The sequence below is a fragment of the Babylonia areolata genome, chromosome 35 (genome assembly GCF_041734735.1).
Source record: "Babylonia areolata isolate BAREFJ2019XMU chromosome 35, ASM4173473v1, whole genome shotgun sequence".
Lineage (NCBI taxonomy): Eukaryota > Metazoa > Mollusca > Gastropoda > Neogastropoda > Buccinidae > Babylonia > Babylonia areolata.
The window spans coordinates 6,394,918-6,422,837 of record NC_134910.1 but is presented as its reverse complement, the minus strand read 5'-3'; the positions used below and the strand labels follow the sequence as shown (position 1 = coordinate 6,422,837).

General features: G+C 48.7%; 1 protein-coding gene across 16 annotated transcripts in view; it reads left to right on the top strand.

Annotated features, from left to right (window-relative positions):
- Positions 1 to 27,708, top strand: part of LOC143277973 (talin-1-like) — a 218,750-nt gene extending 191,042 nt beyond the window's left edge. For 15 of the 16 annotated variants that reach the window (XM_076582975.1, XM_076582969.1, XM_076582979.1 and 12 more), the window contains 6 exons: positions 8,981 to 9,105; positions 14,953 to 15,078; positions 17,000 to 17,068; positions 22,241 to 22,423; positions 22,758 to 22,883; positions 25,228 to 27,708. In XM_076582975.1, the coding sequence (XP_076439090.1) occupies positions 8,981 to 9,105; positions 14,953 to 15,078; positions 17,000 to 17,068; positions 22,241 to 22,423; positions 22,758 to 22,883; positions 25,228 to 25,362 (764 nt within the window). In that variant the 3' untranslated portion in view covers positions 25,363 to 27,708. The remainder of the gene's footprint in view (positions 1 to 8,980; positions 9,106 to 14,952; positions 15,079 to 16,999; positions 17,069 to 22,240; positions 22,424 to 22,757; positions 22,884 to 25,227) is intronic. The other variant, XR_013053819.1, reaches the window with a different exon arrangement.
- Positions 27,709 to 27,920: the final 212 nt, after the last annotated feature.

Genomic DNA, 27,920 nt, shown 5'->3' with positions numbered 1-27,920 from the left:
TTTTTTCTTTTTTTTTTTTTTTTAACTGCTGGCCAGGTAGGGTACATGATTTATAGTACGTGTCATGCTTAGTTAAGCAGTCATTGCAGAGCTTGATACTTAGAACTTTTAGCTAATGTTCCTGTTGGTGAGATTTAAATGTTAGTGCTAAGATGCCAAGTTGTGTGTAGTTGGCGGTGTGCTGATGAATGATGCACCAGCATTGTACCAGCTGTCTGTTGGTTTTAAACAATCTTTCTCCTTATTTTTTTTGAGTATTTCATATAAACCTCACGTGTTGGTGCGTACTGAGTACACAAGGTTACTAACCAAGAACTCCCAACTGTTTTAAATAGCAAGCATATGAATAAAAAATCTTTTTTGTTTGTTTGTTTTTTAAAGTATGTTTCTTTGAATCTCACCAGTGGTGCAATGAGCATATGAACAAAATTCATACCTTTGACAAATGCCGATTATGGGGATGGAAACATCACATGCTAGTTTGCGGTACATGAAGAGAGAGTCCACCGGATTTTAGTGACAGACGACAGTGACACTGTGAGCACTGTGACAGATGACAGTGACACTGTGTGAGGACTGTGACAGATGACAGTGACACTGTGTGAGGACTGTGACAGATGACAGTGACACTGTGTGAGGACTGTGGCAGTGACACTGAGGACTGTGACAGATGACAGTGATACTGTCTGAGGACTGTGGCAGATGACAGTGACACTGAGGACTGTGGCAGATGACAGTGACACTGAGGACTGTGGCAGATGACAGTGACACTGTCTGAGGACTGTGGCAGTGACACTGAGGACTGTGACAGATGACAGTGACACTGAGGACTGTGGCAGATGACAGTGACACTGTCTGAGGACTGTGGCAGTGACACTGAGGACTGTGACAGATGACAGTGACACTGAGGACTGTGACAGATGACAGTGACACTGAGGACTGTGACAGATGACAGTGACACTGTGTGAGGACTGTGACAGATGACAGTGACACTGTGTGAGGACTGTGACAAATGACAGTGACACTGTCTGAGCACTGTGACAAACCAGAGTGGGGGTGGCCAAGCGGTAATAATTCTGACTAGGATGTGAGAAATCTGTTGCGACTTACTAAGATAGAACAGGATAGGATACAACACAACACAAAGCCGTGTAACACACTGCAACACAAATCAGAGTGGTGCAACACAACACAACGCAACACAACAGAAAGCAGTGCAAAACAACACAACACAACAGTGCACGACAAGACAACTCGACGCACAAGATAAAGAGAAGCAACATTGCAGTTCAACACATCCTAGGTTACTGATTGTGACAAACGGCACAGAAAGGAGTCAGGTGGTGGTGACGACATGTGGTGTGATGATGATGGTGGGTGGGGCGGTGTTGTAGAAGGGAGTTGTGATGTGAAGTGTAACGTGGGCGGTGTTGTAGAAGGGAGTTGTGGTGTGAAGTGTAACGTGGGCGGTGTTGTAGAAGGGAGTTGTGGTGTGAAGTGTAACGTGGGCGGTGTTGTAGAAGGGAGTTGTGGTGTGAAGTGCAACGTGGGCGGTGTTGTAGAAGGGAGTTGTGGTGTGAAGTGTAACGTGGGCGGTGTGGTAGAAGGGAGTTGTGGTGTGAAGTGCAACGTGGGCGGTGTTGTAGAAGGGAGTTGTGGTGTGAAGTGCAACGTGGGCGGTGTTGTAGAAGGGAGTTGTGATATGAAGGGTAACGTGGGCGGTGTTGTAGAAGGGAGTTGTGATGTGAAGGGTAACGTGGGCGGTGTTGTAGAAGGGAGTTGTGGTGTGAAGTGTAACGTGGGCGGTGTTGTAGAAGGGAGTTGTGGTGTGAAGTGTAACGTGGGCGGTGTTGTAGAAGGGAGTTGTGGTGTGGAGTGTAACGTGGGCGGTGTTGTAGAAGGGAGTTGTGGTGTGAAGTGTAACGTGGGCGGTGTTGTTTCTGTTGTGTGTGGGCACACCTTGGCGCTCCGGGCGGTGTTCCTGCAGATGGCGGTAGGTGTTGGTGTCGTCGTCTGTGCTGCCTGCACCTCTGGCTGCCTCATGTCTGTGTTCTGCTTTGGCTGTACCACTCTGTGTGGGCATGTGGCTGGATGGGTGGGGGGTGGTTGGGGGGGGGGGGGGCTTTGTGTGTGTGTGTGTGTGAGAGAGAGAGGATGTGTGTGTGTGTGTGTGTGAGAGAGAGAGAGAGGATGTGTGTGTGTGTGTGTGTGTGAGAGAGAGGATGTGTATTTATGGGCTTGTGTGTGACTGAATGACGGAGGATGTGCACGTGTGTGTGTGTGTGTGTGTGTGTGTGTGTGTGTGTGTGTGAGGATGTGTGTGTAATGGCTTGTGTGTGATTGAATGAGGGAGGATATGCGCATGCGTGTGTGTGTGTGTGTGTGTGTGTGTGCGCGCGCGCGTGTGTGTGGGTGCATGCATGCACTGTGCAGTCAGTGTGGTCTAGCCGAGTCGTGCTGAAATGAAGATGTGTTTTTTGTTTTGTTTTGTTTTTTACTACCTTGTGAAGGAGCATGCAGCGTACTGGTGTTCTTATTATCGTCATTCTCTCTATATCGGTGTCTGTTTTTCTCATGTCTGCGTTCAGTCTCACTCTCTGTCTATATATAGATATAAATGTTGGTGTCTGTTACACTCTGTGTGTGTGGTGTGTGTCTGGCTGTGACTGTGCTGGTTGTGAAAGTCCACATGGCTTTGTGATGAAGTGGTTGTGTGGGCTGTGGTTCATCGTCTGGTGTCTCTCCTGGCTGTTGCTTTGTTTCATTGTCTGGTTGTGAAAGTTGACGGCTTTGTGATGAAGTGGTTGTGTGGGCTGTGGTTCATCGTCTGGTGTCTCTCCTGGCTGTTGCTTTGTTTCATTGTCTGGTTGTGAAAGTCCACACGGCTTTGTGATGAAGTGGTTGTGTGGGCTGTGGTTCGTCGTCTGGTGTCTCTCCTGGCTGTTGCTTTGTTTCATTGTCTGGTTGTGAAAGTTGACGGCTTTGTGATGAAGTGGTTGTGTGGGCTGTGGTTCGTCGTCTGGTGTCTCTCCTGGCTGTTGCTTTGTTTCATTGTCTGGTTGTGAAAGTCACACGGCTTTGTGATGAAGTGGTTGTGTGGGCTGTGGTTCATCGTCTGGTGTCTCTCCTGGCTGTTGCTTTGTTTCATTGTCTGGTTGTGAAAGTCTGACGGCTTTGTGATGAAGTGGTTGTGTGGGCTGTGGTTCGTCGTCTGGTGTCTCTCCTGCTGTTGCTTTGTTTCATTGTCTGGTTGTGAAAGTTGACGGCTTTGTGATGAAGTGGTTGTGTGGGCTGTGGTTCATCGTCTGGTGTCTCTCCTGGCTGTTGCTTTGTTTCATTGTCTGGTTGTGAAAGTTGACGGCTTTGTGATGAAGTGGTTGTGTGGGCTGTGGTTCGTCGTCTTGTGTCTCCTGGCTGTCGCCTTGCTTCCTTGTCTGGTTGCCTGGCTGTTGTTTTTTTTTGTGTGGTGGCTGTTGGCGTTGGTGTTTGGCATTGCCAGTGAGATGATCCTGTGTTTCTGGTGTTGTTTTCCTTGGTGTTTGTGGTGAGATTGGTTTTTTTGGGCTTGTTCTTGTGTTGCTGCTACGTATGTGTCCCAGGCGTTTTTTTTGTTGTTGTTGGTGGTGGTGGTGGTGTTTTTTTTCCGTGAGTGTGGATATTTGATTAAAAGCTTTATTATTGTTTAGTGTGACGGTGTGGTGTATGCGGCCTGATCTGTCTGTATCTCCCTCCACAAGAGGCATTGATGAAGAGGGGCGGTGATGGGGTGGGGGGTGGGTGGGGGTGTGCTGGATGGGTAGGGGGTGCATGAAGCTAGCATTGTTGGCTGTCAGTGGAGTGGTGCTGTGTGTCATGGAAGTTGTTGAGTCACTGAGGGGCAGGAGGTGATGAGAGATCCACCCCTTGAGTGGAATGGTTAGTTCATTGATAGTTGTGTGGAGGAGACCTGGTCAGGGAGTTTTGTCTTTCATCACTTTGTGGGGGGGTGTACAAGTGGTGTATATTGCATGAGGTTAGGGTGTGGGGTGAGTGGTGTTGGGGTGGTGTTTGCACGGACACAGGTTTGGGTGTGGGGTGAGTGGTGTTGGAGTGGTGTGGGGTGAGTGGTGTTGGGGTGGTGTTTGCATGGACACAGGTTTGGGTGTGGGGTGAGTGGTGTTGGAGTGGTGTGGGGTGAGTGGTGTTGGGGTGGTGTGGGGTGAGTGGTGTTGGAGTGGTGTTTGCATGGAGTGATCAGTACATGCATGTGGGTTACCGTGTGTTTTGTTTGTTTTGGCAGCTGTGAAGAGTCAGTATGATTATTCAGTAGTTTTATCATTTTCATAGCTTGTGTGTGTGTGTGTGTGTGTGCGCGCGTGTGTGCGCGCGCATGAGTGTGTGTGCGTGCGCGTGCATGTGATGATGTGTGATGATCAGTATGTTAGTGTGTACATTTAGGGGACCCGTTTCACATTCTTCCTTCCATTCATTGTATTGACAGTTGTGGGAGAAGCAGTCATGTGTGTTACATTGATCAGTGCACAGGTCGTTTGGAAGAGCTGATGTGTTTTGGTGGTGTTAGATCAGTGTGTAAAGCAGCATGATGATGTTAGGTGGTCATAAGGCGTGTGTGTCCTGTAGTGTGTGTGTAGACTTTGTGATGTGTTGTGTGTGAGTGTGTCCTGTGCTGTGTGTGTGTGTGTGTGTGTGTGTGTGTGTGTGTGTCCTGTGCTGTGTGTGTGTGTGTGTCCTGTGCTGTGTGTGTGTCCTGTGCTGTGTGTGTGTGTGTGTCCTGTGCTGTGTGTGTGTGTGTGTCCTGTGCTGTGTGTGTGTCCTGTGCTGTGTGTGTGTGTGTGTGTGTGTGTCCTGTGCTGTGTGTGTGTGTGTGTGTGTGTCCTGTGCTGTGTGTGTGTGTGTGTCCTGTGCTGTGTGTGTGTGTGTGTCCTGTGCTGTGTGTGTGTGTGTGTGTCCTGTGCTGTGTGTGTGTGTGTGTGTCCTGTGCTGTGTGTGTGTGTGTCCTGTGCTGTGTGTGTGTGTGTGTGTCCTGTGCTGTGTGTGTGTGTGTGTCCTGTGCTGTGTGTGTGTGTGTCCTGTGCTGTGTGTGTGTCCTGTGCTGTGTGTGTGTCCTGTGCTGTGTGTGTGTGTGTGTCCTGTGCTGTGTGTGTGTCCTGTGCTGTGTGTGTGTGTGTGTCCTGTGCTGTGTGTGTGTGTGTGTGTGTCCTGTGCTGTGTGTCCTGTGCTGTGTGAGGTGTTGACAGCAGTCACCACCCCTGTTTGATGTCCATGACACTGTTTGTCCATTCAGATTGCCAAAATTTTCGCTGGTCCTATTACAGCCCAGGTAAAGACTTGAGTGTGGACAGGTAGTCAGCCCTGTGGGCAGCTAGAGGAATGAGCCCTGTAGAATGTCTGTTGTCAGTGTTGCACTACTAAGTCAGCTACCTCATGTGACAGACAGCGTCCGGCACTAAACTGACCGCCACCCCCCCCTGGAGGTGTGGTCACTGGCTGGTCCAGCTGTAGACGGTGTCTTGTGTGGCACCACACTGACCTGTGCTCCCGGGGGACCAGTGTAGGACACACACTGTGCTCGCTTCTTGGAAACCCTCATGGATTTACGCAGCATACAGTGGTGGCACAGACCTTGCTGGGGTTTGTGTCACACGCCTCCAGATCTGGCAGGCTGAGGCCAGTGTCAGTGGATCTGAGCGCTGGCAGAGATGTATGCTGCGTAAATTTGTGTCCGGGGGGGGCTCAGTAGCGCCTTAGCAGACGTGTCTTTTTAATGAGTGTATGTGTGTGCTTGTGTGTGCGCGCACGCTGCGTGTGCAGACATGCACTTTTCTTCGGTTTGAGTTGTGGGTGTTGTGGAGTTGTTTGACCTGCGTGGTGTGTGGTTAACCCCTGGGTAGTGTGATGCTGTAGGACGGTGGAGCCGCCGCCACGCCTTTCTCTTCTCTGTGCTCACTGTGTCCTCAGTCTTCAGCTGCTCTCTCCCTTTCCCTTCACTTTTCAGCATGTTGACCTTCTCACTGTACAGGTGGTATAGATCTGTGGTCCTTGGGACAGCTGAACCATTTTGCTAGCTGCTCACGTTGTGGTATTGGTGTGGTACCTGTTGTCTTCCTGGTGCTGGTGTGTGATAGAGAGGTGATGTTTGTTGTGGGAAACAGGGGTGTGGGGGCATGTGGGTGTGGTACCTGTTGTCTTCCTGGTGCTGGTGTGTGATAGAGAGGTGATGTTTGTTGTGGGAAACAGGGGTGTGGGGGCATGTGGGTGTGGACTGGTCAGTGGATGTGTTGTGTGTGGTGTTCCCCCTCCCCCCCCCCCCTGTCTCTGACTGCATCGGGCCCGCCCCCATCGCTGTGCATGATGAACAGACATGGCCGCTGTTGCTTGATGGATGTGGGGAATCATGTGGGGCCAGTGTCCTGTGTGTTGGGAATCACGTGGGGCCTGTGTGTTGTGTGTGGGGAATCATGTGGGTCCTGTGTGTGGGGAATCATGTGGGTCCTGTGTCCTGTGTGCTGGGAATCATGTGGGTCCTGTGTCCTGTGTGTTGGGAATCATGTGGGTCCTGTGTGTTGGGAATCATGTGGGTCCTGTGTGTTGGGAATCATGTGGTGTGTTGGGAATCATGTGGGTCCTGTGTGTTGGGAATCATGTGGGTCCTGTGTGTTGGGAATCATGTGGGTCCTGTGTGTTGGGAATCATGTGGGTCCTGTGTGTCGGGAATCATGTGGTGTGTTGGGAATCATGTGGGTCCTGTGTGTTGGGAATCATGTGGGTCCTGTGTGTTGGGAATCATGTGGGTCCTGTGTGTTGGGAATCATGTGGGTCCTGTGTGTTGGGAATCATGTGGGTCCTGTCTGTCGGGAATCATGTGGGTCCTGTGTGTCGGGAATCATGTGGGTGGGTCCTGTGTGTTGGCAATCATGTGGGTGTGCCCTGTGTGTTGGGAATCATGTGGGTCCTGTGTGTTGGGAATCATGTGTCCTGTGTGTTGGGAATCATGTGGTGTGTTGGGAATAATGTGGGTGGGTCCTGTGTGTTGGGAATCATGTCGGTCCTGTGTGTTGGGAATCATGTGGGTCCTGTGTGTTGGGAATCATGTGGGTCCTGGGAATCATGTGGGTCCTGTGTGTTGGGAATCATGTGGGTCCTGTGTGTTGGGAATCATGTGGGTGGGTCCTGTGTGTTGGAAATCATGTGGGTCCTGTGTGTTGGTTGGTGTTGGTTGGAGGGTACAGTGACCACTGTGGAATGTGGGGAGTTGAACTGTACTTTTTATAGAATAGTTCCGACATGTCATGTGTGTGATGAGGAACTTTATTTAACATGTCCATGCACACATATATGTATTCTTCCTGTTACTCATTCAGTTACACATTGGGCAGCTGCGCTTGCTGATAATGTTCATAGTGTGTGCACATGCGCGCGCGCGTGTGTGTGTATTCATGCGTGTGTGTGCATGTGTGTGTGTGTGTATGTGTGTGCGTGTGTGTATGTGTGTGTGTGTATGTAGGTGGAGTGAAGGGAGAGGGGTGGGTGAGCATGACAATTGTGTGGTGTGTCCTTTCCTCACCAACCTCTGTCTCTATGTTGTATGGACCCCCACCCCACCCCACCCCACCCCACCCTCACTTGGCTTGCAGCCTCCCTCTCCCCTCCCCTCCCTCCCCCATGGTTCCTGTCTGTCAGCGTGGCCCAGGTCTAGTGCATGAGGTAGACAGTTTCACGGAGGTGTCAGAGCGTGTGGACAAACCCATATGTGCTACACCACATCAGCTGTAAAAAAAAAAAATATATAAAGGCAGAAAGGCTGTAGAGTGCGTTGCTCCTCGCCCCCCCCCCCCCCCCCCAACCCCCTCCTGGACAGTACAGGGCCACAGCTTGGCCAGTGTGTTTGTGTGTGTGTGGTAGGAGTGTTAAACCATCCGTTTGATTGACAGGCTGTAGTTGTGAGAAACTGTAGCATTCCATTATGAATGTCAGTTGGTGGTTGGTGTCTGGCTGTTCTGCATGGATTTGAGTTACATTCGTTGATTTTCTGAAATCATAAACCTCATCTTGGTTATGCCATGCTGATGTTTTCTGTTGTTTTGTTGTTGTTTTTATTGTTTTTATTTTTAATTATGATTTTTTTTTTTTTTAGCTGTTTTAGGATGTACTGGTGTGTAATAGTGCACATGTATTGGTTAACGATGAACCCCAGTGATGAGTAAGACTGTTTGTGTGTGTGTGTGTGTGTGTGTGTGTGAGAGAGAGAGATGGAACACAGTCAGCCAGAAGTGAGGGCTGAAGATCTGTGAGGAACCAGTGCTGTCAGTGACAGTGCAGTGTAGTGCGGGGACTGTCTGCAGTATCCCGACGTGTCTTTACACATGGGGCAGTCCTGCGGTACTCGTGTGCGGTAGGCGTATTCTCCACTTGGGACACTGCGTGCTGCAGCAAGCCTGTTAGGTGCATACAGATTCCTTGAGAGAAGGATGAGACACAGTTGAACACCCCATGTGTTGTTGAACAGGAAGGAAAAGCTAGAAAGCTGTCAGGATGCAGACTGACTGTGACAGACGTGTAGCTGTTCCTTGGGTATACTGTACACTGTGACTGATCAGGGTGGCTTCTCTGAGAAGTGACGAGAACTGATTTTCTGAGTAGAGACAAAAATTAGTATTCTTCCTTTTTTTTTTCTTTTTTTTTTTTCTAGGAAGATTACAGAAGAATTTTCACAGAAGACTTTTTTTTTTTTTTTTTTTTTTTACATCAGAAATGTGTCTTGTCCAATGTGAAAGTATTTGATCACATGGCTTTGGATATACAGTGTTGTGTGTCCATGTTGTGCTGTGTTTTTCTGTGTCGGTATGTTTGTTGACTTGCTGATTTATGATCGTTTACTGAGTGATTTGAGGAGTGGGGGAGGTGAGGTGGGTAAGGGGGGAGGGAGGAAGGAAGGGGGAAGAGGTGAAAGAAGCTGACGCAACATTGCTGTGGTTGACAGGGTCGGAGTGGGTTGACCCCGATGACCCCACCGTCATCGCGGAGAACGAACTGCTGAGTGCCGCCAGCTCCATCGAGGCAGCCGCCAAGAAACTGTCCCAGCTGAAGCCTCGCCAGGCTGCCAGGGTGAGACTTTGGTCTTTTGTCAGGGGGACGGGAGGGGGTTGGGGGGGGGGGGGGGGGGCAGTGATCAGGGTTCCAGTCCCTGTTTCAGCATGGTGTCATGTCCTTGTGAAAAGCACTGTCATTTTGTCCACTGTACCCAGGTGTGATTGGGTACCCTACTCAGGATGGGGAAGGTTAAAAAAAAAATAAAAACAACATTGGAAGGAGAGGACTGGGCCCAGCCTTCCTATGCCCAGCCCTAGACACAGTGGATAGGAATTCATTGCCTTTTTCCTGTGCCCAGCCCTAGACACAGTGGATAGGAATTCATTGCCTTCCTATGCCCAGCCCTAGACACAGTGGATAGGAATTCATTGCCTTCCTGTGCCCAGCCCTAGACACAGTGGATAGGAATTCATTGCCTTCCTGTGCCCAGCCCTAGACACAGTGGATAGGAATTCATTGCCTTCCTGTGCCCAGTCCTACACACAGTGGATAGGAATTCATTGCCTTCCTGTGCCCAGCTCTAGACACAGTGGATAGGAATTCATGGATGTTGACAGAACATGTGTCAGGATGTTGACAGAACAGGTGTCAGGGTGTTGACATGACCACGTGTCAGGGTGTTGACAGAGACCACGTGTCAGGGCGTTGACAGAGACCACGTGTCAGGGTGTTGACATGACCACGTGTCGGGGCGTTGACAGAGACCACGTGTCGGCGCGTTGACAGAGACCACGTGTCAGGGTGTTGACAGAGACCATTTGTTGGGGCGTTGACAGAGACCACGTGTCGGGGCGTTGACAGAGAACATGTGTCAGGGTGTTGACAGTGAACATGTGTCAGGGTGTTGACAGAACATGTGTCAGGATGTTGGCAGAGAACATGTGTCAGGATGTTGACAGAACATGTGTCAAGATGTTGACAGAGAACATGTGTCAGGATGTTGACGCGTCTTGAGGCCCTCAGTGCAGAACCTGTGCAGCCCCAGTGATGGCGGGTGAAGGGGGTGTTTTGATTTCAGCGTTTCATCCAAAGTTATGTGGACGTCTTCACCCCTCTGCAGTCGGGCTTTGGGCACACACACAGGGTGGGTCGGCTGGCTGCCCCATGGTGCATTGGCTAGTTGGTCCCTTGGTGTGTTGGTCGTTTGATTGGCTAGTTGGTCCCTTGTTTGATTGGCTAGTTGGTCCCTTGTTTGATTGGCTAGTTGGTCCCTTGGTCCCTTGTTTGATTGGCTAGTTGGTCCCTTGTTTGATTGGCTAGTTGGTCCCTTGGTGTGTTGGTCGTTTGATTGGCTAGTTGGTCCCTTGTTTGATTGGCTAGTTGGTCCCTTGTTTGATTGGCTAGTTGGTCCCTTAGTGCGTTGGTCGTTTGATTGGCTAGTTGGTCCCTTGGTGTGTTGTTTGTTTGATTGGCTAGTTGGTCCCTTGTTTGATTGGCTAATTGGTCCCTTGGTGTTTTGATTGGCTAGTTGTTCTGTTGGTGTACTGGTTGTTTGATTGGCTAGTTGTCCCTTGGCATTTTGATTGGCTAGTTGTCCCTTGGCATTTTGATTGGCTAGTTGTCCCTTGGTGTACTGATCGTTTGATTGGCTAGTTGTCCCTTGGTGTACTGGTTGTTTGATTGGCTAGGTGTTCCGTAACAGATGTGGTGTAGTGTGCATGGTTTTGTCTGAACGCAGTGACGCCTCCTTGGGAATTTGAAAGGGAAAGTCTTTGCTGGCCAGGACATAGACTGTGGTCAGCTGTCAGGGAGGTCAGTGCTGGTGGAGTCCTTCAGGGCTGTAAGGTTTGCTGTGATCCTGGGAGGTCAGTGGTGGTGGTGGAGTCCTTCAGGGCTGTAAGGTTTGCTGTGATCCTGGGAGGTCAGTGGTGGTGGAGGAGTCCTTCAGGGCTGTAAGGTTTGCTGTGATCCTGGGAGGTCAGTGGTGGTGGAGTCCTTCAGGGCTGTAAGGTTTGCTGTGATCCTGGGAGGTCAGTGGTGGTGGAGGAGTCCTTCATGGCTGTAAGGTTTGCTGTGATCCTGGGAGGTCAGTGCTGGTGGAGTCCTTCATGGCTGTAAGGTTTGCTGTGATCCTGGGAGGTCAGTGGTGGTGGAGGAGTCCTTCAGGGCTGTAAGGTTTGCTGTGATCCTGGGAGGTCAGTGGTGGTGGAGTCCTTCAGGGCTGTAAGGTTTGCTGTGATCCTGGGAGGTCAGTGGTGGTGGAGGAGTCCTTCATGGCTGTAAGGTTTGCTGTGATCCTGGGAGGTCAGTGCTGGTGGAGTCCTTCATGGCTGTAAGGTTTGCTGTGATCCTGGGAGGTCAGTGCTGGTGGAGTCCTTCAGGGCTGTAAGGTTTGCTGTGATCCTGGGAGGTCAGTGGTGGTGGAGTCCTTCAGGGCTGTAAGGTTTGCTGTGATCCTGGGAGGTCAGTGGTGGTGGAGTCCTTCATGGCTGTAAGGTTTGCTGTGATCCTGGGAGGTCAGTGGTGGTGGAGTCCTTCAGGGCTGTAAGGTTTGCTGTGATCCTGGGAGGTCAGTGGTGGTGGAGGAGTCCTTCAGGGCTGTAAGGTTTGCTGTGATCCTGGGAGGTCAGTGGTGGTGGAGGAGTCCTTCAGGGCTGTAAGGTTTGCTGTGATCCTGGGAGGTCAGTGCTGGTGGAGTCCTGGTGGGGCGCCCTGCAGGCAGCGTCTGGCATGTGTCCTTCCTGCTGTGTGTGTGGCGCTGTGTAGACTCTGCCTGTCTCTGCTAGATATGTTTGATATATTTGGTGTGGCTTCTGACAACCAAGTAGTCAAACATGTCACAACAGCGACACGGTCATGGCATCTGAGGCCACAAAACTTGACACTCTTACACACACACACACACACACACACGCTCACTCCCAGGTAAAGAGATCCTGACCAGGTGGTGGAAGGAGTGGGTGGGGTTGGGGGGTGGCAGTGACCCTTGCATCCACTGTTTTCTGGCTTTTCCATGTCTTGAGGTAGGGAGGCCAGGCAGGCAGTGTTGGGTGCCAGAGGGTGGTTTTGTCGGGGGGGGGGGGGGGGGGGGGGGGGGTTGTTTTGTTTCTTGTTTGACCATTGTTCAGGAATAAGCAACACCGCAGTAAAATTGATGATGAGGTACTAGTCCGTTAGCAGTGACTAGAGAGCTTGAAACCAGGACGAGAAAAAAGAGGCTTAACCCTTTCGCTGCCAGGAAAATAAGATTTAAGTGAAATCTATTTGCCAGGGTTTTTTCACAAAAAACGGGTATAAATTTTCAAAAAATTCTGTGCTCTTTGTTATTGGAGAAAGACCCATAAAAGTATATATTTTCTGAAAGGGAAATGAATAAAGAATACAAAACACATGATGTTTTCCCATTTTATGCATTTTAAGTGACATGCTGTTGTTTTGAAATCAGTGTTTTGTTTTTTGTCACATTTTCAGCTTGTTCATTACAAACATTAGTCTGGTAATTTGCACAAAAATATCATTTTCTGGACAAATGGATATCTGCACACACAAAATCATACTAGAACAACCACAATATAAAAAAACTGAAAAAGAAATAGATGCATTGTGACTTCTGCAAGTGATAATATGGATGTGAGGCCACGCCCCCTCAGTCTCCACCCCCCTCCTCTTCACCCCTCTCACACCGTCACTTCATCAGACCGCGTTGGCTGAGTGCCAAGAAAATAGCTTATACGGTGCCCTGCTAAAAATTCGTCTGCTAGAGTTGAACACCCTGCATCACTCACTGATAGTTGTATCTTGGCCACTCTCTTGATTGCTCCCTTTATTTTCTATCAAATCGTCCTATAAATGTTCACCACTGTCTTCTCCTTCGAATGTATGCTCCAATTCTTTCTGAGCATTAGCTGAAGAAAGTAATCTTGGTTGATTTAGTTCGCCACGAGCGCATGTCTTGAGCACGGAGTCCGTCCGACATTTTGTTGAGCGAGCGAGGAGAGGAGCCAGGCAAAGACTGCGGCCAGTAACCCAACCAAAACGTTGAAATAAAGGACTGCCTTATGACGCAGATGGTGTTTCTAGCTATGAATAGAATCCAGAAAGATTCCCCAAGCTAAAGCTACCAGCATTTTTGTCAACGAACTGAATGCAAAGCAGGGAAAAGTCAGAATATTTCGATGACGAGTTATCTCGTCATGCAGGCAGCGAAGCATACATGCTTGCCATGACGAGTTATCTCGTCATGCAGGCAGCCTAGGGGTTAAGGGAACGCGTGGTGTGGAGTCAGTAGTGCATCAGTGTATGGGTCTGGTTGACCATGTGTACAGAGGGTGCGTCAGTGTATGGGTCTGGTTAACCATGTGTACAGAGGGCGTGTCAGTGTATGGGTCTGGTTAACCGTGTGTACAGAGGGCGTGTCAGCGTATGGGTCTGGCTAACCAGGTGTACAGAGGGCGCGTCAGTGTATGGGTCTGGTTAACCAGGTGTACAGAGGGCGCGTCAGTGTATGGGTCTGGTTAACCATGTGTACAGAGGGCGTGTCAGCGTATGGGTCTGGTTAACCAGGTGTACAGAGGGCGTGTCAGCGTATGGGTCTGGTTAACCAGGTGTACAGAGGGCGTGTCAGCGTATGGGTCTGGTTAACCAGGTGTACATGTACAGAGGGCGTGTCAGCGTATGGGTCTGGTTAACCAGGTGTACAGAGGGCGCGTCAGTGTATGGGTCTGGTTAACCAGGTGTACAGAGGGCGCGTCAGTGTATGGGTCTGGTTAACCGTGTGTACAGAGGGCGTGTCAGCGTATGGGTCTGGTTAACCGTGTGTACAGAGGGCGTGTCAGTGTATGGGTCTGGTTAACCATGTGTACACAGGGCGTGTCAGCGTATGGGTCTGGTTGACCATGTGTACAGAGGGCGTGGCAGCGTATGGGTCTGGTTAACCATGTGTACAGAGGGCGTGTCAGTGTATGGGTCTGGTTAACCATGTGTACAGAGGGCGTGTCAGTGTATGGGTCTGGTTAACCGTGTGTACAGAGGGCGTGTCAGCGTATGGGTCTGGTTAACCATGTGTACAGAGGGCGTGTCAGCGTATGGGTCTGGTTGACCATGTGTACAGAGGGCGTGTCAGTGTATGGGTCTGGTTAACCATGTGTACAGAGGGCGTGTCAGCGTATGGGTCTGGTTAACCATGTGTACAGAGGGCGTGTCAGTGTATGGGTCTGGTTAACCATGTGTACAGAGGGCGTGTCAGTGTATGGGTCTGGTTAACCATGTATACAGAGGGCGTGTCAGTGTATGGGTCTGAAGCAGTGCACGGACCATGTTGGTGACTGTGTGTACAGAGGGGCATTGCTGTTGTTGCATGCCAGTTTTGACCTGGCCTTGGAGGTTGCTGTGACCATTGTGCTGAACAAGTTTTAGCTGAGATTCAGCAGCTGGTCAGCGTCATGAGTACCCAGCTGAAGCGGTGACAGCCGAGTTACTGAAGGAAGCATTTATTGACTTTCTGTGATACACGTTTGTCTTTGGTGAAATGAATTGGGGCATATCTTTGAGACAAGCGTGGGTTCTGGATGCGCCTTCAGAAGAGTGCTATGTGATGTTTGATTTGAAGGGACAGAGTTTGTGGATCGGAGGGTCTGTGTCTGTAATCATAATGTAAGTTTGGAGACCAGTGACATTAGGCTCAGTCGGAGTTTAAAAAAAAAAAGTTAAGTCAGAGAGCGAAACAGAATGATAGAGCAGTGTTGGTGTTTGAGATGAAACGAGACCGTCATGTTGGGTCTGTTTTGATGTGGCTGTTGTGATGTGTCATTTTACTGATGCGTCATCATGGACTGATGTTGTGTGCAGTATCGTCAATTATGTGCTGTATCAATGTGCACTGTATCCTGATGGTGTGTGTGTGTGTGTGTGTGTGTGTGACAGAAAGCGGACGAAAGCCTGAACTTTGACGAGCAGATCCTGGAGGCAGCCAAGTCCATTGCAGCAGCAACAGCGGCTCTGGTCAAGTCAGCCTCTGCTGCACAGCGAGAGCTGGTGGCTCAGGGCAAGGTCAGATCTTTGAAGACAGCTGTGTGTGTGTGTGTGTGTGTGTGTGCGTGCGTATGTGTGTGTGCGGGCTTACATCACTTGAGTGTGTTTGTTAGTGTGCATGGCAATGCATTCTGGTCATGTATATGTTATATGTGACAGTAAGAGTGAGTGTGTGTGTGTGTGTACATGTGGGCAAATGGATGTGGTCAGCTTTTTGTGTCTGTGTTTATTTGTGCCTTTGTGTGAAAGAGTGAATGGTGGCTGTGGCATTGGGAAATGTGTTGATCCTGGAGTGGTTTCTTGACGGGCGCCATAGCCGAATGGTTAAAGCGTTGGACTTTCGATCTGAGGGTCCCGGGTTCGAATCACGGTGAGGGCGCCTGGTGGGTAAAGGGTGGAGATTTTTACGATCTCCCAGGTCAGCATATGTGCAGACCTGCCAGTGCCTGAACCCCCTTCGTGTGTATGCGCAAGCAGAAGATCAAATACGCACGTTAAAGATCCTGTAATCCATGTCAGCGTTTGGTGGGTTATGGAAACAAGAACATACCCAGCATGCACATCCCGGAAAGCGGAGTATGGCTGGTAAAAACGGTCATACACGTAAAAAGCCCACTCGCGTATATACGAGTGAACGTGGGAGTTGAAGCCCACGAACGCAGAAGAAGAAGAAGAAGGAGTGGTTTGTTTCGATCTGCAAAGAGGAGCGAGTGGGGGAGCATGTGTTTCACACAGGTCAGTGCCAAAGCTGTCCACTTGTCTGTCTGCACAGAGTGGTGACAGAGTATCTGGTGCTTACAGGTCACTGATGTTTTTGTGCTGTGGTCTTTCCTACATTGTACTGAGGGTGGAAGAAGTGTGCTGTGTACAACCCGCACAGTGTGTTGAGGGTGGAAGAAGTGTGGTGTGTACAACCCGCACAGTGTGTTGAGGGTGGAAGAAGTGTGGTGTGTACAACCCGCACAGTGTGTTGAGGATGGAAGAAGTGTGGTGTGTACAACCTGCACAGTGTGTTGAGGGTGGAAGAAGTGTGGTGTGTACAACCCACACAGTGTGTTGAGGATGGAAGAAGTGTGCTGTTTACAACACGCACAGTGTGTGGAGGATGGAAGAAGTGTGCTGTGTACAACCCGCGCAGTGTGTTGAGGGTGGAAGAAGTGTGCTGTGTACAACCCGCGCAGTGTGTTGAGGGTGGAAGAAGTGTGCTGTGTACAACCCGCACAGTGTGTTGAGGGTGGAAGAAGTGTGCTGTGTACAACCCGCACAGTGTGTTGAGGGTGGAAGAAGTGTGCTGTGTACAACCCGCACAGTGTGTTGAGGATGGAAGTTTTCTGTGTACAACCCGCACAGTGTGTTGAGGGTGGAAGTTTTCTGTGTACAACCCGCACAGTGTGTTGAGGGTGGAAGAAGTGTGGTGTGTACAACCCGCACAGTGTGTTGAGGGTGGAAGAAGTGTGGTGTGTACAACCCGCACAGTGTGTTGAGGGTGGAAGAAGTGTGGTGTGTACAACCTGCACAGTGTGTTGAGGGTGGAAGAAGTGTGCTGTGTACAACCCGCACAGTGTGTTGAGGGTGGAAGAAGTGTGGTGTGTACAACCCGCACAGTGTGTTGAGGGTGGAAGAAGTGTGGTGTGTACAACCCGCACAGTGTGTTGAGGGTGGAAGAAGTGTGCTGTGTACAACCCGCACAGTGTGTTGAGGGTGGAAGAAGTGTGCTGTGTACAAACCCGCAAAGTGTGTGGAGGGTGGAAGAAGTGTGCTGTGTACAACACGCACAGTGTGTGGAGGATGGAAGAAGTGTGGTGTGTACAACCCGCACAGTGTGTTGAGGGTGGAAGAAGTGTGGTGTGTACAACCCGCACAGTGTGTTGAGGATGGAAGAAGTGTGGTGTGTACAACCCGCACAGCGTGTTGAGGGTACGATGCAAACTGTGTACAGGTGAGCTCCACGTTCACCCGACACGCTGTGGACGAGGATGGACAGTGGTCACAAGGACTCATCTCTGCTGTAAGTGTCCCTGGCTCCTGTCCCCTTACGCTTCTTGAACTGTCAGCTCTGCTCTTACACACTGCTGTCAGCTGTCAACCACACACAGTGTTATACATAGACATCTCTGCTGTAAGGGTCGCTGGCTCCTGTCCCTTTACGCTTCTTGAACTGTCATCTCTGCTCTTACACACTGCTGTCTGCTGTCAACCACACACAGTGCTATACATAGACATCTCTGCTGTCATCCACACACAGTGTTATACATAGACATCTCTGCTGTCATCCACACACAGTGCTATACATAGACATCTCTGCTGTCATCCACACACAGTGCTATACATAGACATGTCAGCTATAATCCACACACAGTGCTTTACATAGACATCTCTGCTGTCAACCACACACAGTGCTATACATAGACATGTCAGCTATAATCCACACACAGTGCTTTACATAGACATCTCTGCTGTCAACCACACACAGTGCTATACATAGACATCTCTGCTGTCATCCACACACAGTGCTATACATAGACATCTCTGCTGTCATCCACACACAGTGCTATACATAGACATGTCTGCTATAATCCACACACAGTGCTATACATAGACATGTCTGCTATAATCCACACACAGTGCTATACATAGACATGTCAGCTATAATCCACACACAGTGCTATACATAGACATGTCTGCTGTCAACCACACACAGTGCTATACATAGACATGCCAGCTATAATCCACACACAGTACTATACATAGTCATGTCAGCTATAATCCACACACGGTGCTATACATAGACATGTCTGCTATAAGCCACACACAGTGCTGTACATAGACATCTCTGCTATAATCCACACACAGTGCTGTACATAGACATGTCAGCTATAATCCACACACAGTGCTGTACATAGACATGTCTGCTATAATCCACACACAGTGCTATACATAGACATGTCAGCTATAATCCACACACAGTGCTATACATAGACATGTCAGCTATAATCCACACACAGTGCTGTACATAGACATGTCAGCTATAATCCACACACAGTGCTGTACATAGACATGTCTGCTATAATCCACACACAGTGCTATACATAGACATGTCTGCTATAATCCACACACAGTGCTATACATAGACATGTCTGCTATAATCCACACACAGTGCTATACATAGACATGTCTGCTATAATCCACACACAGTGTTATACATAGACATCTCTGCTGTCATCCACACACGGTGCTATACATAGACATGTCAGCTATAATCCACACACAGTGCTATACATAGACATCTCTGCTGTCATCCACACACAGTGCTACACATAGACATCTCTGCTGTCATCCACACACAGTGCTTTACATAGACATCTCTGCTGTCATCCACACACAGTGCTATACATAGACATCTCTGCTGTCATCCACACACAGTGCTATACATAGACATCTCTGCTGTCATCCACACACAGTGCTATACATAGACATGTCAGCTATAATCCACACACAGTGCTATACATAGACATCTCTGCTGTCATCCACACACAGTGCTATACATAGACATGTCTGCTATAATCCACACACAGTGCTATACATAGACATGTCAGCTATAATCCACACACGGTGCTATACATAGACATGTCTGCTGTCATCCACACACAGTGCTATACATAGACATGTCAGCTATAATCCACACACAGTGCTATACATAGACATCTCTGCTGTCATCCACACACAGTGCTATACATAGACATCTCTGCTGTCATCCACACACAGTGCTATACATAGACATCTCTGCTGTCATCCACACACAGTGCTATACATAGACATCTCTGCTGTCAGCCACACACAGTGCTATACATAGACATCTCTGCTGTCAGCCACACACAGTGCTATACATAGACATCTCTGCTGTCAGCCACACACAGTGCTATACATAGACATCTCTGCTGTCAGCCACACACAGTGCTATACATAGACATCTCTGCTGTCATCCACACACAGTGCTTTACATAGACATCTCTGCTGTCAGCCACACACAGTGCTATACATAGACATCTCTGCTGTCAGCCACACACAGTGCTATACATAGACATCTCTGCTGTCATCCACACACAGTGCTTTACATAGACATCTCTGCTGTCAGCCACACACAGTGCTATACATAGACATCTCTGCTGTCAGCCACACACAGTGCTATACATAGACATCTCTGCTGTCAGCCACACACAGTGCTATACATAGACATCTCTGCTGTCAGCCACACACAGTGCTATACATAGACATCTCTGCTGTCAGCCACACACAGTGCTATACATAGACATCTCTGCTGTCAGCCACACACAGTGCTATACATAGACATCTCTGCTGTCAGCCACACACAGTGCTATACATAGACATCTCTGCTGTCAGCCACACACGGTGCTATACATAGACATCTCTGCTGTCAGCCACACACAGTGCTATACATAGACATGTCAGCTATAATCCACACACAGTGCTTTACATAGACATCTCTGCTGTCAGCCACACACAGTGCTATACATAGACATGTCAGCTATAATCCACACACAGTGCTATACATAGACATGTCTGCTATAATCCACACACAGTGCTATACATAGACATGTCTGCTATAATCCACACACAGTGCTGTACATAGACATGTCTGCTATAATCCACACACAGTGCTATACATAGACATGTCAGCTATAATCCACACACAGTGCTATACATAGACATCTCTGCTATAATCCACACACAGTGCTATACATAGACATCTCTGCTATAATCCACACACAGTGCTATACATAGACATGTCTGCTATAATCCACACACAGTGCTATACATAGACATGTCTGCTGTCATCCACACACAGTGCTATACATAGACATGTCTGCTATAATCCACACACGGTGCTATACATAGACATGTCTGCTGTCATCCACACACAGTGCTGTACATAGACATGTCTGCTATAATCCACACACAGTGCTATACATAGACATGTCAGCTATAATCCACACACAGTGCTATACATAGACATCTCTGCTGTCATCCACACACAGTGCTATACATAGACATGTCAGCTATAATCCACACACAGTGCTGTACATAGACATGTCTGCTATAATCCACACACAGTGCTATACATAGACATGTCAGCTATAATCCACACACAGTGCTGTACATAGACATGTCTGCTATAATCCACACACAGTGCTATACATAGACATGTCTGCTATAATCCACACACAGTGCTATACATAGACATCTCTGCTGTCATCCACACACAGTGCTATACATAGACATGTCTGCTATAATCCACACACAGTGCTATACATAGACATGTCTGCTATAATCCACACACAGTGCTGTACATAGACATGTCTGCTATAATCCACACACAGTGCTATACATAGACATGTCAGCTATAATCCACACACAGTGCTATACATAGACATCTCTGCTGTCATCCACACACAGTGCTATACATAGACATGTCAGCTATAATCCACACACAGTGCTATACATAGACATCTCTGCTGTAATCCACACACAGTGCTATACATAGACATCTCTGCTATAATCCACACACAGTGCTGTACATAGACATCTCTGCTGTAATCCACACACAGTGCTGTACATAGACATCTCTGCTATAATCCACACACAGTGCTGTACATAGACATCTCTGCTATAATCCTCACACACCACTATACATAAATTTCTCTCTCTGCTATAAACGTCAGGCCTGAAAATCTAGCCAGTAGCCTGATGGAAAATGTATGTCATTGATATGCAGTGTGTGATGCACGAAAAGTAGCTGTGCAGTACACACCCTACTCATGATGCTGACTGTGTTTAGGCAGTACATATGTAAGGATAGTAAAAATCAGAAAATGGTATCACATAGCTGATTGTAAAGGTCTTTTTTTTTTCTTTTCTTTTTTTTATAATGCAGCAGCAGAAAGCCCTTGTGAAATGTGGTATAATCAGGGCTTGGCAGCGTACATGTTGGTGAAAAATAAAAGCCAAATAATGAGGTAACATCATGTATAACAAAGGCATGTTGGATGTAGACAGAGGGCAGGTCAGTGGACCATCATGTATAACAAAGGTCTGTTGGATGTAGACAGAGGGCAGGTCAGTGGACCATCATGTATAACAAAGGCCTGTTGGATGTAGACAGAGGGCAGGTCAGTGGACCATCATGTATAACAAAGGTCTGTTGGATGTAGACAGAGGGCAGGTCAGTGGACCATGTATAACAAAGGCATGTTGGATGTAGACAGAGGGCAGGTCAGTGGACCACCATGTATAACAAAGGTCTGTTGGATGTAGACAGAGGGCAGGTCAGTGGACCATCATGTATAACAAAGGTCTGTTGGATGTAGACAGAGGGCAGGTCAGTGGACCATCATGGATAACAAAGGTCTGTTGGATGTAGACAGAGGGCAGGTCAGTGGACCATCATGTATAACAAAGGTCTGTTGGATGTAGACAGAGGGCAGGTCAGTGGACCATCATGTATAACAAAGGCATGTTGGATGTAGACAGAGGGCAGGTCAGTGGACCACCATGTATAACAAAGGTCTGTTGGATGTAGACAGAGGGCAGGTCAGTGGACCATCATGTATAACAAAGGTCTGTTGGATGTAGACAGAGGGCAGGTCAGTGGACCATCATGTATAACAAAAGCATCTGCTTTTTTTCTTTTTTTTTTTTTCTTTTCTTTGGTTTAGTGGTTGAGGTGTAGTGTTACATGGATCTGTCTATACACACTGGTATCTGGAAATTGAGACTGTACAATTAAAAAAAAAAGAAAAAAAAGAAAAAAAAAGCAGCCCTAAAGTGGGTCCCTGAATAACAAGTGATGTGTGTATTGTGTGCATGTGTTGTGTGAGTGTGCATGTGTGGTGTGTGTGTGTGGTGTATGTGTGGTGTGTCTTTAAAGGTGTGTGTGCGTGTGTGTGTGTGTGTGTGTGTGGTGTGTGTGTGTGTGTGTGTGGTGTGTGTGTGTGTTTTATCTTCAGTTTAACTAAGTCTATTCACTATAAGTGTTTTTAGACGTCTATTCACTATAAGTGTGTGTGTGTGTATGTGTGTGCATGTGTGTGTATGCGTGCGTGCGTGTGTGTATGCGTGCGTGTGTGTGTGCGTGTGTGTGTGTGTGTGTGTGTGTGTGCAGGCGCGCATGGTGGCAGCGGCCACCCACAGCCTGTGTGAAGCGGCCAACGCCATGGTGCAGGGCCACGCCAGTGAGGAGAAGCTGATTGCTTCGGCCAAGGAGGTGGCCGGCTCCACAGCACAGCTGCTCATGGCCTGCAAGGTCAAGGCCGACCCTGGCTCTGTGGCCATGCAGAGGTTACAGGTCAGTCATTGGTGTTGAGCTGGGGTCCTGCAGTTTTCTTGAGGGTTTGGGGAAGGGGGGGGCGAGGGGGTTGGTTGATTGGACATTTGATTAGGGCAGAGAGGGTGTTAGAATGTTGGAGGTTTGACGAGTGAGTGAAAGTGTGACAGGGGAGAGAAGCAGTGAGTGAAAGTGTGACAGGGGAGAGAAACAGTGATGAAGTGTGACAGGGGAGAGAATCATTGATGAAGAAGCAGTGATGAAGGGTGACAGGGGAGAGAATCTGAGGGGAGAGAAGCAGTGAGTGAAGTGTGACAGGGGTGGGAATCAGTGACGCAGGGTGTAGCGGTTGCAGGCGGCAGGCAACGCGGTGAAGCGGGCGTCGGAGGCCCTGGTGAAGGCAGCCCAGCAGGAGAGAGACGTGCAGGAGGAGGAGGAGAGTCTCACCGTCAACAAGCGTATGGTGGGCGGCATCGCTCAGGTCAGTCACTGTGCTGCGCTGTGTGTGTGTGTGTCTGGTGTGTGTGTGTGTGTGTGTTCAGTTTCCCCACACGTGATATAAGAGTTTTTTAAAGGTTGCTCCTGTGACCGCCGATTGGGAAGTGGTTAGAGCTTTGGAGGAAAGCATTGCTTAAGTCAGTCACCTCCATCGCCCCCTCACACTTGGCCTCTGCTTTCCTTATTACATATTAAAAATTTATTTTCATTGAAGTTTTCTTTCCCTCGTGAGAAACTTGAACTCACTCCAGACGATGGAACGCTATAGCTTTCCTACCATAAGGTAGCGTTCTGGACAGCAGAACGCTATAGCGGTTTCGACTATTAACAATTTTTCCACGTTTTCCTCATGGGTTGGCATAACAATGGCAGCTACACTGGGCATTGCGAACGTGTCAAGGGTCAAATGGAAAGTTTCTTCTTGAGATTTTGTAACAACACACTCCACAGCGAGTTCACGACCCCATATGACAAGCTAATCTGCATACATACCGCAAATGGCGTCGCAGGCAATACAAGTGGAAATTTTTGGAGCAAACTAGATCATGACAGCGGCTTTTATCGCTGCTGAAGTGATTGAAATGCTTCAGACTGAAGGTTTCGACATCAACAAGGATGATGAAGACGTTCGATAAAGTATCTGCAGTGAAGAAAGCTACCAGCAAGAAGTTACTGATAGTGACTCAGTTTCTGAGAGCAGTGACGCGAAGAGAGGGGTCAGTGGGTCAAGTACAGTGAGTTTCTTTCAGTTACTCTATGTTTTGTATTTTTTGTGATTTTTTTCCTAACCCTAACAAATGGGTCGTCTGTAGGGAAAAGCAAGGGAGAGAACTGTTCGCCTGGAGTGAGTTAAGGTTATTCCTGTGATGGGCGTGATAGTCGGGTGGGTAGAGCAGTGGACATTTCAGTGTGGGGGTCCTGGGTTGGGGCCCGGTAGTGGCACCGGGTGGGTTGAGGCTGGAGATTAATCGTCGTTTTACCCCCTAAAACAGAGTATGGCTGCCTATATGGCAGGGTAAAAACAGTCATACACGTAAAAACCCACTCCTTTACATACGAGTGAACGTGGGAGCTGCAGTCCCCGGACGAAGAAGAAGAAGATTGTTGTTTTCTTCCCCAGTAGGACAGGTAGACGTGCTGACCCCCTTGTGCCGTCAGACTCTTCATCTATATCCTTCATGTATGTACACACGCCGATCAGATCTGCACGTTACAGATCTCATGATCCATGTCCGTGTTTGGTGAGTTACTGAAACAGGAACATACCCAGCACATGGCGCCCGAGTGGTGTGTGGTTTCCTAAGCAGCATGGTTAAAATTGTCACGCACTTTACAGGTCACTGCTTGACACAAGTATACAACTGTCAGTCGCAGTCTGTGAATGCAGAAGGTTATTCCTGTCTAAAGTTGGAAATGATAGATAGATGCTGATTTGTTTGATGCAGGGTTAGACTGGCGTTGATGTTGACATGGCGTTGTGAGTGTTAGTCCTTCCTGGTTCCTCAGGCTGTAAGCATGCAGTTGGGTTGGCGAGGAAGTGTCTGGCTTTGTTCTAGTGTACCTTTTATTTGTCCTGTATGCTGGCTGAATCGGTAGCGTGAGCAGCATTGACTTGAAGTTGCGTACCTTGTAAATGAAGAGTTACCACTCTTTATTGTCTGTTAACTCACTCAGTACGGCCAGTCCTCTCTTCTCCTCTACACAGACCCCTCGGATGTCTAGTGGGTGTCTGAATGACCAAACCTTGAAACGCTGTTAGCGTCGTCTCTTTCGCCGTTCGTATGGAGAGAGTTAATCCTTTGCTCTCCTGGCCTCATTGTTCTTTCATTGTCAGCACTGTGGCAGTGTGACTTGAAAGCAACGTTCAGAATTGTCCAAAGCCTGTGTTAACTCCATACAAGGTGGGAAATGGTGAACGTTTTGCAAGCTTTGTACTGCTGAGATGGGATGTTCAGCCCAGCCCGTGACTGAAACCAGGGCGGTTTGTGTTGCTGAGAGATAGTGTCATGTTTAGCTTGCTTGTCCCTTTCTGTGTCTGCGATGTTAATTGTGGTGTTGACAGTGACTGGTTGTCTGACACGTGTTGTGGTGTTGACAGTGACTGGTTGTCTGACACGTGTTGTGGTGTTGACAGTGACTGGTTGTCTGACACGTGTTGTGGTGTCGTCTGTGGTGTTGATGTGTGACACACGACGTGGTGTTGATGTGTGACACACGATGTGGTGTTGATGTTCCACACGATGTGGTGTTGATGTGTGACACACGACGTGGTGTTGATGTGTGACACACGATGTGGTGTTGTGTGACACACGATGTGGTGTTGACAGGAGATCATGGCCCAGGAAGAGATCCTGCGAAAGGAGAAGGAGCTGCAGGATGCTCGGCGCCGCCTGGAGAAGATCCGCAAGGAGAAGTACAAGGACCGGCCACCAGAGGACTCTGACTCTGCCGGCTCCTTCTAGTGTGTGCTGTCCACAGCCGCACGGCATGCCCTGCCCGTCCTGCCCGCACGCTGTGTGTGTGTGTTGGGGGAGGGGGGGTTGTGCCGGCAGGGTGAGGGTGAAGGCAGCACCGCAGGGACTGTGACTGACAGCCGGCATGACGGCTGTGTGCCGACCACCAGTGGTGGGTCAGTGACCATGGTACCAGTGTCTGTGCATGGACCAACTGGGCACTGTGCACAGCTTCCACATCCACACACACCATGCTCCCTCCCCCCTCATGCATACACAGCTCATGCGTCATCAGTCGTTGCTAGAAAGGAGACAGCTTCATGTTCATCACACATCCACACTTGAGCTGTCAGCAGAGAGACATGGCTGTTAGGAAAGTCAATCATCACACTCACACACGCATGCTGTCATTCAAAGTACCAAGCGTACAGTATTTTTTATCATCAAACACACCACTGAATCAGCAATGACTGTATGATACAGAGTGGCCTCCCAACACACCGGATGCCATTCAAAGAACCAAATATCAAAGTCGGCATCATCATCATCGTCATCCAGCACACCTGCATGGACAGTGGCTGAAGGACAGTGGGCAAGGATGTAGGGAGAACTGTTCACTGATGGAACATGGATGGACCCGTGTGGATGGCTCGGGGAAGCCCCCGTGTGTGCTCTGTATGCCATGTATGTCATTTATCGTGTACACCATTGATAACCTTGACTGCGGTGTGTGACCCGAGAGCTGTGAGGGCCGACGTGAGGTGTGTGTCCCACTCACCGCCCAGCTCCGTGCCAAGGGGGGGACCACCGACCTGCATAATAAATATATCACCTGCTTTCAGCTTGATGCCTAGCTTTCAGCATTACCCACAGCATGGACCACAGCCCTGCCACACAGAGAGGGGACCAGTGGCAGCCTGGAGGGGGGGAGGTGTGGGGGGGAGCAACACCTGTCGTCTAGCTGAAGGTCGTGCAGCCTGGAGCTGGGACAGGAACAGCATGGCGCTGTGTTACCATAGCAACTTGTTTGTGTGTGTGTGTGTGTGTGTACATGCTGTCATTGTCGTCTGGATTGTAATCACCGTGCTGGTAACCTTGACCGGAAAAGGATATTTTCATGATTGTACATGTTTTGTTAATGTGCAGACCGTTATGCAGTGTAAAATCCGTGCCACTCTTTCATATTGTTCTGTTGGTTTCGCTTCGCTTCGTTTCTTCTTGCTTTTTTTTTTTTTTTTTTTTTTTTACAATGACAAGGAACGCACATGTACAGAGTTAGCACAGTAGACGTGACTTGAAGTTTGTTTCCACCAGGGCAGGGAGACTGTGATGGAAAGCATGCAGTCTGCTTTGGACTGGTCTCTGTACAGTGGCCGGACATGACAAGGGAATGTTTGTAGGCGAGAAGTGGGTGGTGCCCTGTGTGACTCTGTGTGTGAGAAAGTTGGTGTTTGAGTGTGTGCATGTGTGTGTGTGAGAAAGTTGGTGTTTGAGTGTGTGCATGTGTGTGTGAGAAAGTTGGTGTTTGAGTGTGTGCATGTGTGTGTGAGAAAGTTGGTGTTTGAGTGTGTGCATGTGTGTGTGTGAGAAAGTTGGTGTTTGAGTGTGTGCATGTGTGTGTGTGAGAAAGTTGGTGTTTGAGTGTGTGCATGTGTGTGGTGTTTGAGTTGGTGTTTGAGTGTGTGCATGTGTGTGTGTGAGAAAGTTGGTGTGTGAGTGTGTGCATGTGTGTGTGAGAAAGTTGGTGTGTGAGTGTGTGCATGTGTGTGTGAGAAAGTTGGTGTGTGAGTGTGTGCATGTGTGTGTGTGAGAAAGTTGGTGTTTGAGTGTGTGCATGTGTGGGTGATAAAAAAAGTTTTGGGATGAAGAGAGGAGGATTTCCAGGTGAGAAACATGGCTGAATGTCTGTCAGCATTTCACTGAATATGGACGTGTCCATGCTTGCTCCGTTTCCATTGTCACTGTCCCACTTTGGCTTTTTGACACATGAACTTGTTACGTAGTTTTTCTCTGGAGGTGCTATCACTGGCGTTACTTTCAATGTAGTTGACACTGCTTGTGTGATAATAGTGTAACTAGTATGTACCAGTCCAGTTTGCATCGATACATGTTATTTCTTGCACAGCTTCATGCTTTGTGTGTGTGTGTGTGTGTGTATTATGAAGATGATGGCCTTCAAGTGCTCTTACTGGATGACACATGGACTGATAAGTGTGGGTGATAATCATTGGTCATCATGTGATGTGTGGATGACACTGATTGCACAAGTTGACAGTGAGAACGATATTGATTGGTCGTCTGTGTGGATGACACAGATTGGTCAGCAGGAACATGTATGGATGAGAGAGAGAGAGACAGAGAGAGAGAAAAGAAAGAAAATAGTTTGGATCAAGTTTTGCCATCTGTTCATCACTGTGCAGTGTGTGTGTGGTCCATGTTTTCTCTTGTCCTGGTTCAGTGAGTTCCCCCACACCGTCAGGATGCCAAGTGGGTCTGGAGCTGGTTTAGCTGTCAGACAGAACACCAGGACAGCGCTGTGGTGTGTGTGTCCTGACATTACTTTGTGT